The following is a 12,262-nucleotide window of genomic DNA, read 5'->3' on the forward strand; positions in this document are numbered from 1 at the left end:
TAACTTAATTTCTGACCTTAAAGTTTTCAGAGAGACACTGTACATGATATTTGGGTTGTCAATAAGAAATGAAACAGATTTATTAAAAAAAAAAAAAAAAAAGCATGTTGGGGGTTCCTCCCCTTAGTGAGGGTTGAGAGGGCAATACCAGAGTAATTGGGGAATTATGTCATTATAGGTGAAGAAATTCCCCAGTCCCACAGGTCTTAAGGACAACCCTATACATGTAAATATAATATCACAAAGTGATATCATAATTGGAAATATTTACTGACTTTGTGTTTATAGTTTGTGAAAACCTATTGATATCAAGTTTATACAACTTACATGTCCAATCTATAATGATTTATATCTATCAACTAATTTGATTCCTAATTGTTACAGGTATATGCAAAAGATGTATAGAAACACACTTTAAAAAATCAGTATGGAAGTAAAGCTGAAGGAAGAGCTTAAAGGTACATATACATATACTGTGTGTTTATAATTATATGTAAAAGTTTTATCAAATTATTTCTAAAATTTACTCAGTAACTTATACATCAAGTTTCACTTATGAAGCAAAATTACCTGCTTTTATTATGTTATAGCTGAAATACATGTAAAAAGTGAAAACTCTTGAGCAGCAGTCCACTTGCTAATTCTTGTTCTCATTTGAGTATATTTAGTACTCACATAAATTAAGGATTCTACAGTAAATGTTGATGAATGGCTTTTACACTCAATAGTTTCATAATATTGATCATTTCACATGTAAATGATCCGATCCTGTTTGGAAATAAAATTTCAATTGCATATTGTTTTGAATTAGTTCTAAAAATAAAATCTCAAGTGTGATTTCTGTTTCATTTTATGTGTACATAACTGGTTATAAGTATTCATGTAACTATGAGGATTATTAAGTATTGTATAGTTAATATTAAAATTAATGTTTATTCTTTAGCGGAAATGTGTTCCTATTGACAAGGCAACAATTGAATCAAACCAAACAGGTGATCACTTACTGTAATATAATATAATATTTTTAAGGTTCTACATAATAATAAAGATAATGTCAATGTTTAATATCTCAAAAAATAAAATTAACAAATATGTTTCATTTCCACACTGAAAAATATAACCAAGTGGACATTGTTCTCATGCAGTTCAATGACATGAACCAGAGTTTGTACATGTGGTTAACATTTTATAATGTATACATACAAGTTACTATAATCATGATAATATACATGTAACTGCTCATTCACATTACTGATAAGTAAAATAACAAAGAATAGTTTATGTGAAGTAAGGTCTAAATGGTGAAGATGCCTGAATATGTGACTGATAAACTGAAAAGTCCAGTCCATATAGTTCAAGTTTTGAGCTTTAAAATTATTTAATTATGATTCATTCAAAATGTTTCAGCATTAGCCTTTTTAGCATTAACTGTAATGTATAAGAGTATATATACTTCATGGCTTTTTCAATTATTTTACAGAGCAAAGAGTGGAGGAAAATGGAAGAAGTCATGGACTTAACAGAAAACATATGACCTAATACCTGCAGGTAACAGCCTCCCCCCCCCCCCCCCACCCCCCAAATAAATGTTTATTGGTCTGTCCATTGGTCATTCTGTCTGCACATGTATGTACTATAACACTTTAATTTGGGAACAATATCTCTTAAAGCCTTTGAGCTTTTGCAATATCATTTCATATCACAACTCCTTACAGCCTAGAGAAGATCCCTATTGGTTTGAGGTCAAAAGGTCAAGGTTGGAAATTCCTACAATACAAAAAAAACTCAAATAATAACTTTAGTTTCCCTTGAGCTTTTTCTGTTAAATTTTATATCATAATTCCCAATGACTTAAAGAAATCCCCTTTGATTTCAAAGTTAAAAGGTTTAGTTGAAAAATTCATATCTTGCAATAAATAATGTCCTGGTGATAACTTTGGTTCTCTTTGAGGTCTTGAATTTATTTCTTTAATAAAAAAAGACACCAATTGACTTTAAGGCCAAAAGCTGAAAGGTTAAGGTTGACCTTTTTCTTTTTCCATCTGCATTTTTTTTTTGGTCCAGTTCTTCCATCCTCATTTTTTTCCATAAGTGGGGGCCACAATTCTCTGAATTAGCTTGTTTTATATTTGGATCATGTGCAGGTTTGCATTAAACTCAATTAGCCATTTAAGGGATTTGGATCTCTTACAAAATAGGAAATAAAGGTGATTCAGGCTAGCATTGCCAAGGTCCCTTTGTTGTAAAATTGAAATTATTCCCTAATTCCCAATGTCATTTAGAACATCAAAATACATGCTCTTTTGCTTTTGGGTATAAATGAAAATTTACTGTACTAAAATGTCTTCTTGATTATCATAATTATTGCAATATCAATTATGAACTTTAATTCAAACATCAATTTGTCATTGCTTTTACAGATTTTGAATTCATATCATCATTGCATATAAATTGGTCAAAAGATGAAAGATCTCAGCATAAATTGTTCAATCATGCAAAGCATATCCTGTCAAATGGAGATTACCCTCCCTTAAAGTGTCAAGTATCTCAGAAATTGGACTATTTGCAATGCTGTTCAGGAATATTTTACAGTCAGTACATTTAGCAATAGGGCCTGTTGCACCATGCCAAGGTACAGAGTTGATGCTTCAAGCTGTCGACGGCATTCCAAAGGAAAGGGATGAAACTTTTTTTTAGCTTACCTGAGCCGAAGGCTCAAGTGAGCTTTTCTGATTGAAATATGTCCATTGTCTGTCGTCGTCGTTGTCGTGGTTGTAAACTTTTCACATTTTCATCTTCTTCTCAAGAACCACTGTGCCAATTTCAACCAAACTTTCCACAAAGTATCCTTGGGTAAAGGGAATTCAAGTTTGTTCAAATGAAGGGTCACACCTTCTTCCAAGGGGAGATAATCATGAATTTGTGAAAAATTGATGGCATCACCTAAAAACTTGTCAAGAACCACTGTGCTTGAAAATATGAAACTTATATGGAAGCATCCTCAGGTAGTGTAGATCCAAGTTTGTTCAAATCATGACTTCCAGGGGTAGGGTGGGGCCACAATGGGTGATCAAAGTTTTACTTAGGAATACATAGGAAAAAGCCTTTAAAAATCTTCTTCTCAGAAACAGCAAAGCCATGATTGATCATATTTAAAAGGAAGCATCCTCAAGTAGTGTAGGTTCAAATTTGTTCCAATCATGACCCCCGTGAGTAGGGTGGGGCCAGAATGGTTGATCAAAGTTTTGCATATAATACATGTACATAGGAAAAATTTGTAAAAATCTTCTTCTCAAGAACAGCAAAGCCATGATTGGTCATTTTTATATGGGTGCATCCTCAGGTAGTGAAGATTCAAGTTTGTTCCAGTCATGACCCCCCCTCCCCCCAGGGGTAGGGTGGGGCCACAATGGGTGATCAAAGTTTTACATATGAATACATAGGAAAAAGCCTTTTAAAATCTTCTTCTCAAGAACAGCAAAGCCATAATTAGTCATATTTAAATGGAAGCATCCTCAGGTAATGTAGACTCAAATTTTGTTCAAATCATGACCCCCCCCCCCCCCCCCCCCCAAGAGAATAGGGGGGCCATAACAGGGGATCAAAGTTATACAAAGGAATACAAATGTTATATCAATAAAAATTGTCTTGTTAAGAACAGCATAGCCATTATTTGTCATATTAATTCAAATATTATTTTGCTTTATTTCAGTGTAGTAGCTTCAAATGAGTTTTTAATTTATTTTTTTTTGACAATTTAAAATTAGAGATCATCTTAGTAATAAAATTTTTTATAATGTTGCTGTCTTTAAATTTTCTCTGTAAAAGTAACATGTACATGTACATGATACATTTGGTATTTTTCAAATGCAGTTGAAGGAATTTAATTGAGCATTGTCAAATATTTCATTTAAATACTAGTTGTGTTTTTATGACTTTATGGTATTAAAAAAGACATAAACTTTGTTCTGTTCATTCATTTGTATAATTTTAGGGCAAACAAAATCAGCATTTTTATAAAATGTTTTGCATGTTTAAAAACAACTTTTGCAAAGAAGAACTGTATGAAATTTGGGCAACACTGTGAAAAAGTGGATTTTATTTACTGATGTGTTCACACTTTTGAACACTCTCTCTGTTAAACTTGCAATTTTATGTATTTGCAGTTTTTGCAATGTGCATTTTCATGCTAAGGGATCCTGTAAAATGAGCCCCATAGCTACATGTATAGCCAGTTCATTGCTATAATACATTAAGCCTTGTCAAAAACTCATGATTTTTAGCTCTACTGGTTAGAGACCAGAAGAGCTTATGCGATAGTAAGGGGTTGGTCGTCTGTCTGTCCGTCAACAAAAGCTACTCCTACAGTTTTGGTCTGATTCCAATATTACTTGGCACAAGTAAAGTACACTGAGATACATAATTTTTTTTATCGGATTTTGATTTTGATGAACGGTGTTGCTATGGTTACTAAAATAGAAATTTCTGTAAAATTCTTTTAAAATCTACTCCCCCTTTAGTTTTAGTCAGATTTCCATGAAAAGAGACCAAATCAAGGATCATTATTCTATTTATTTCTGTTGCAAAGTCAAGTCCAACTGCTACTTATCTCTTCCTTTGTTAGAAGTACAAACCAGTAGAGCTACAGTCTCGAAAAAGACTTCTGGTTAAACAAATATTCAAATCATGCATCTTTGTGACATTCTGGATAAATATAAGCTAATTTCAGTCATGAAGATTGAAGGTCATGTGCCTGAAATGATTTAACGTTCAAAATGTAATCACTCTAGTAGTCCAGTATGCCTTTCTACCCAGATATTGTGTAATTTTGCTAGGGTGAAAAAATCAACTAATTCAAATGTGCCACCAAATTGCCTGTTATTTTTACTTAAATATCTTAAAACAAATACTTCTTGATAAAAAATATAATCACTGAAGTGTCTCTTAAAATTCTATGCCTGTTTTTTCTACAGAATATCCCTTAGAATTATTGTGACCTTTTTGCACTTGCAGTTCAGCACTTACAAGAGTGAAAACTCCATTAATTTAAATTTGCAACCAAAATCCCATTAATACTAAATAATATATTTAAAAACAATCACTTTTTAAAAATATGAAATCAATGGAAGCGTTTCTTGGAATTTTATAGCTGTTTTTCTGCAGACTATTCAAATATCTTTATTTCTTACAATTATCGTGACCTTTTTGCACTCGTAGCTCTTCACATTCAAAAAGGTATGTGGAAAAAATTCTGTAAATATTTTTTTCAAAGGTTTTAATTCCTTAAATCCATTAGTTATGAAGATATTATGGAAATTTTTTATACACAAACAGAATATGTACAAAAGGTGTTATTTTTCCATACTGGGTATAGAAATAGGCTGACGATAAACTAATTCTCCCTGTATCCATGGTAACAAATCAAATGACGTCACCAAACTTACGCAGTAAGTAAGTGACCTTGATCTCACTTTGTATGCAAAGTTTCAAGAAATTTTGAAAAACTTGCTTTCATAGAATTCTGCATGGTTTTCTCGTAGACACGCATTTAAGTACATGTCACCGTGATTGGTATTCCTATTGAATATGTCATTATACAATTAAATTTCATGCACACATTGATCGTAAGGTCTGACGACATGTTGCTGGAATATGTTTTGTATCTCTTTGTAATATACAACAAATTATCATAATTATACCCCCGCTCCGAAGGAGAGGGGGGTATACTGTTTTACCCTTGTGTGTGTGTCTGTCTGTCTGTCTGTCCATCTAGCTGTCTGTCCGTATCAAATTTTGGTCACAGTTTTCTCAGCAACTACTCATCGCAGATGCTTGAAATTTTAACACACTCTTTGTTTAGGCATGCCATATGGCGGGATTCATTTTTGTATGAATCCATTGTCAACTTCCTGTTTATCTGTGCGTCTGTCCATACCATACATAACAAATTTTGGTCACAATTTTCTCAGCAACTACTTATCGCAGATGCTCTTTGTTTAGGCATGCCATATGGTGGGATTCATGAGTGGACATCATCCAGTTAGAGATAAATTAATGAGTTCAGTGTGGGAAGTTGTTAGGGCATCTCTGATCAAGCGTGTGTTATCTATATCTCCTGGGAATTTAAAGATCTCTGTTCTTTAATTCTCTTAATTGTAATTTATTGTCTGTCATAGTAAATAGTTACTGGATGACCAGCCTTTCATTTTTAAAATGAATTTGATATAAAGTTATCAAGATTAATTTGATTTTGTAATTAATTGATTTTTTTTCTTCAACAATCAATGCAGAATGTCATGTCTCAAAAAGATGACAGATAGTTGCAATTTATTTTTTCTATGTATTCAAAAACAATGTAACTACAATGTATTGGTATTGATGTTTTATTAGGTTGTTCCTTGGTTTCATTCATTAAAAAAAAATATAATGAGCAATTATTTTTTCACTCTAAATGTTAATAAGAAAACACCTCTTAGATCCATAAAATATTAGTGATTTGGCACCTCTGAAAAACCCAGCGGGGGGTATTTGTCCATTTTGGACAGTTCTAGTTTTTATTAATTTGTTATTGAATGTGTGTCAAAGAATCCCCACCCATTAAAAAAATATTATTATTCAAATTATTTGTTGAGCTTTGAAAAAAAGTTATACCAAATTTTAACATATATTATCATAAAGAATATCATAATTATTTTCAATACTAAAGTTGTGTATGAATATATATTATCAAGCTAAATATTCCATAGTAATACAGCATCCAATGATGTACCTTTATGCACTTGATTGACAGGGGTACACAGACCAGGTATTTTTGAAGGCGGTGCTTAAAATCTCTGCCTTTAACTGAAGATGCTCAAATTCATCCATTTTCGTCTAAATTTAGGAATATTGTAATTTCACAAAGCCTATTTTGCAATACCTGAACCCTCAAAGGAAACTTTTTTATGGGAAATGAAAGCAATATGTCTCTTCTTTATATTGAGGTTTAAGGACGTTCGATCCTGAGCTTTTGAGCAGATTTTGGTCTGGCGCTTTATTTCTAAAATTCTGCATTATTTTTAAGTTCTAACATTAAATCTGGATTCTACAATGCAAATTATACTATATCCAATGAAAAAACGCGATTAAATTCCATTCAAATAGGATTAAACCAGGAACTATATTTTGTGGCGGAAGATTTTTTTAGAAGAAAATGATCATTTTTTCCCTTTTGAAATATATACAGTACTGTAAAGTTTAGATTCCTATTTTTCCATGCTGGTTGCACACAGAGCTATTTTGTGCATTGAAATGTTTAATGCTGGTTCTAAAATATTAATTAAATCAGTTTTTGTGAATTCTATCATCATATTGTGACAAATATAGAAAATATATTCTGAAACTCCAGGAAAAAATTGAGCCAATTTTATCACAAAATTAACAGTTTTTTAGTAATATCTAAAAAATAACATCATAGACCTCCACTTTTGATTTTCTTTTCTGAATATATAAGATAACTCTGTTCAATCTACTTAAATTCAGCAAAAGTTTAAGACTTTAAAATATTTTTCTTGCTTGTTAAATTTTTAATGCCCGAAAAATGACATTTTGTGAGTGCAGAAAGGTCAAATAATTGATTATGCGAAGCAATTTGAAAATTTTTCTTTGTCACAATTTTAATGTGTCTTTTTTAAAAGAGAATAATAGCATACTTTGTCCCATGATTTATTTGGATAAAAAATATTGGAGGGAAAACGTCGAAGATGTTATTTTTGATTAGACACAAATTCAGTGCAAAAAGGTCATTTTAAATGTACTGTAGCGCCAAAAGAAGCATATTGACCCCCATTTTTTGTTTTGATTTTTAATTAAGCTAAGTGTGTACAAGCTAAAAATATACTTGACAAAAAAAGTTTAAGACTTTAAATATCAGGATCCAACGTCGTTAAAATGGAATCTTGGGACATTGTCAGTTAATTGGTATAGGGACAGAGCCATTTTAAGGAGTTAGTGAACTTTTTTATGCCACAAAGAAGTGAATCCACATTCACTTTTTTTTTTCTTTTTTACAAAATCACATGAATTTTTAATAAAAAATTATTTTAAAAAAATTTGCATACAATTTTTGAACTCGGAGAATTGTTATTTAAAAACCCCAAAAGAAATAATTCAGAGGGAGATCTGTCAAGTTCCCCACAAACCATATAAAGTTTGGTATTTTTTAAAAAAATGTTTTTAATTACCTCAAAATGGGTTTACAGAATTTTTTTTAGGAAATCAGCTTCTCATCAATTAAGTTTAATATCGTGATAACCCTTGGCCAACTTTAATTGATATTGTTAATTTTACCAATGGCAGGCACCATATATGATTCACTGATGCGCAGGAAAGAATGGGTTATACATTTATACATTTATTTTATTTTTTATAAACAATTTTCAAAATTATTGCCCATCTTTAGCAGACTGTAGATCTGTAGAAAAGTTGAAAGTACCAGGGTAGTAGAAACAAGACTCAAGTTTGGAAAAAATTTTGGAAAACCATTTGTAAATGGTACATGAAAAACTTATTAAGTTTGTTGATTATATAAAACCCAGGTATTTTATCACCAACCATGCAGTTTTACATTTGTTTATACACCTAAGGTATGGTGTAACCAGTCCTTGTGTATACACAAGTTAATCACTGAAAACTGTTGATCATCACTGATGATTACCAGAAATTGTGGATATATGCATGCATGCTAACAAGAAATTCTGTACACAAGAGAGTTCTCCATATGTCATTGAAAATAGATGTATGCTATCATTTCTATATTCCATTAAACTTCTCTTAATTGAGATGATCATATTCTGTACAATCTATAGACATTCATACAATGCCATGAATGCATGATGATTTATTTTTTAAAAAATGTATCAATCTAATATAGAGAAATTAATAAGTTTGAATTCATGCATTTCCATAACAAAGAAATTTAACTCACAACCTTGGACTTCCTTTTTACATGTACATGATTGTTTTATATTGTATTAAGGAATAAATGCTATGAAAACAATGAACGAAAATGTTTCGTTGAGAAAAGTTTTTGTGTTTATATATATATATATATATATATATATATATATATATATATATATATATATATATATATATATATAGTTTTTCTAGTTTATTTCCTGCGATTTTTACCCAGGAAATTTTTTCAAAAGCAGTGTAGTTTTAGTAAATTAACTGAAATTATTGTTGTTTACTTACATTTGGATATATAAGGTGCATGAATTCAAAAACTGAAATTTTGGAGAAAAATCAGTTTGTTTTAACATATTTTTCCAATTGTAAGATCATAATATGTATATATATATATACATTCTAGTTGAATACTTTTTAAGTATACCAATAGAATACACAAATCCAAAGAAAAGTTTCAGAATTAATTTTTATTAACCAGTGTTAACAGAATTTTATTTGAAAAATTAGAACTATTTTTATTTAAAAAGACAAATCTCCACCAAAAATTTGATCATATACAGACAGTCAGACCATAAATTTAACTCATGTGGAAAGTTTAATAAATGATGTGTTAAAATTAAATCCCAACAAATTACTTAATATCAATTTATATAAGGCAATTCTGAAAACTTAATAAGGCAAAAAAAAAATTTTGAAAGTGTTATTTTTTTTTAAATACAAGATTTGGAAGTGATTCTATTTAACTCATTTTGTTGCACTAGCTCCTGACTTCTCAGATATGTTTACAAAAAAAAACATCATCTTAAATTTATAACACACTCATTTTTTTTTTTTTTTTTTTTTTGTAATTAAAGGCACTTCATTGTTTGGAAATTGTAAACCATTTATGGGTAGTTTTTCATACTTTCTAGACTTGAATGAGGATGCAAGTTTTTTTCCCCCAAATCATCTATAGTTGCACTTCTGACATAAATAATTTATTTTTTGTTTTAAATACCAGGGGCAGAAGGGGTTTTAAAAGAAATAATTTGAAAATGGCACCGTATACATTTTCTCAACACAACTGTAAGCACTTTCAAAAGAGATTTTCAAAAAAAAATGATGCTTTTTCACTATATTACCAATAGATCCTCACCCTACACCAGAACCCTTAGCTTATCCACAGGCCATAAAGTTTCACAATTTTGTAAGAGGCACCCTTGCTCATATATGCATCACACCATGCATTTACTGGTAATATGTTTGCCTAATTTAATATCCTAGAGTAAAGAATATTTTGAAAGAAATAATGCTTTTTCACCAGATTACCCTAAAACCTGACCCCTGGGCCACAAATTTTGCAATTGATAGAGTGCTCAATTAAATTACATTTATGTCAACAGTTTGACTATTGGATTTCCAAGAGTAAAGAAGAAGATTTTAACAATTGCATATATTTTGATGGTTTTAGTCCCATCCTTCAAGCCCAGAAGGGGAGAGGGGTCAAGGACCATGAAATTCAAAATTCATGTTTCCCTTTACCTATAAAAACTGGTTAACTTTACCCACAAAACTGGTTAAAATTGGTTCAGTGGTTCAAAAGAAGCTGAAAATTTCAACATTTTATGACCAATGAACAACAAACATAATCAAATCACAATTGGTAGATTACCTGAATGACTCAGGTGACCTAAAGAAATATTATATTTACAATAAACAGTTTACTTTGTAATTAACAAATGGACATAAATCATATTTAGATTTATTAAGGTTGAATGGAATGTCATTTATTAATCTAAGTGGTTTTTTTGGGTTTGTTTGTAGAGATTTCATCATGGTCCTAATCGTCCCATGGGGTTCTTTTATTCTTTATGTTTTGTATACAAATATACAATAAACAGTTATCATTCATAATTAACAAATGCATTTAAACCATGAAAAGATTTTTTAAAAGTTGAATTGAGTGTCATTTGGATTTTCTTTCAGGTACCTTGGCTTATCCTAGTGGTACAGGGGTTATCATTAGGGTTCTTCTCGGATATCAACTTTTGGTGTGTGTATTGACTACTGCAATACACAATTAACCATTAACTTTTTGTACATCATAAAAAGATACAATAGTTTAACTGTTCCTCTGAACTATAAATGCATAATTGAGCTTAAATAAGTATATTTACTTTTAAATTTTTAACTTGGATAACTGCTCCATATTTAAGATAATTAAAGTGTTAATTTGCCTCTCAAAAACATTTTTTTCTAATTTACAAGTGCATATAAACCATATTTAGAATAATTAAGGTTGTATATGGTGTCCCTGGGGTACCTTGTGGTATCCCTGGGGTTCCTTGTGGTTCCTTGTGATTCCTTGTGGTATCCTTGCGGTTCCTTGTGGTATCCTTGTGGTACCTTGTGGTTCCTTGTGGTAAAAAGACGCACCTGTCCATACCATACATAGCAAATTTGGATGGCAGTTTTCTCAGCAACTACTCATCGCAGATGTTTGAAATTTTAGCACACTCATTGTTTAGGCATGCCATATTTTGGGATTTATTTTTGGACAAATCCGATGTCAACTTCCTGATTATCACTGTGTCTGTCCCATAACTAAACTTGTGTATTCACATCAGAGCGGGGGTATTATTAGTGAGCATTGGCGCACAGACTTCTTGTTATCAATGTATTGTAATTTTTAAACTATTTCCAAAATGTCTAAGTAGATAAATCCACCAAAAAATTGTGATATTTGCAATGCTAGTGATTTCAAATAGGATTATATAGTAAATAGCATCCTCTGGTATCTTGCACAAATGCCTCATGAGGTACCTTAAATTTTTGTGAGGAAACTTGTTAAAGTAGCAATACTTCAGTGACAAATTCTTGGAAAAAATTATATATTATTGAGGAATGTGTCATCTGACCTTAATCTCTGTGTGTGAATGTGTTTCTTTGCCCATTTTGTAACATACATTTTATTCAGTTCATACATGTAGTATATTTATACCTTGAATTTTTTTATGGAGATGGTAATTATAGACATTGCCTGTTGCCCAATCCATTTAGTTTTTATTAATAATTATTGTTTAAAGTAACACCCTTACCTAGACTAGCTGGCTAACATGGTCATCTTATGCTACTATGTATACATTGCTGTACATTTAGGAAGGACGACAAGGAACGTCTGATGTTGCCTGAGGTTCACAAAGCTTGCCTGGACTTGTTTGTCTTCTATCTGGTTCAGCTTCCCCAGATATCAGTCACACTGAGAAAAACACTCATCACTGCCCAGGACAAAATCTACCAGGCTTACGACAGACAGCCATTTTGTGTGGGT

The 12,262-nt window shown here is 31.1% G+C and overlaps 1 protein-coding gene across 1 annotated transcript in view; it reads left to right on the top strand.

Annotated features, from left to right (window-relative positions):
- Window positions 1–12,262, top strand: part of LOC133181846 (uncharacterized) — a 37,833-nt gene that overhangs the window by 3,249 nt on the left and 22,322 nt on the right. The window contains exon 4 of the mRNA XM_061316471.1: window positions 12,091–12,256. Within this exon, the coding sequence (XP_061172455.1) occupies window positions 12,091–12,256 (166 nt within the window). The remainder of the gene's footprint in view (window positions 1–12,090; window positions 12,257–12,262) is intronic.

Source organism: Saccostrea echinata, unplaced genomic scaffold (assembly GCF_033153115.1).
Source record: "Saccostrea echinata isolate AGI-Se365-2 ecotype Australia unplaced genomic scaffold, CSIRO_AGI_Sech_v1 ptg000009l, whole genome shotgun sequence".
NCBI classification, from domain to species: domain Eukaryota; kingdom Metazoa; phylum Mollusca; class Bivalvia; order Ostreida; family Ostreidae; genus Saccostrea; species Saccostrea echinata.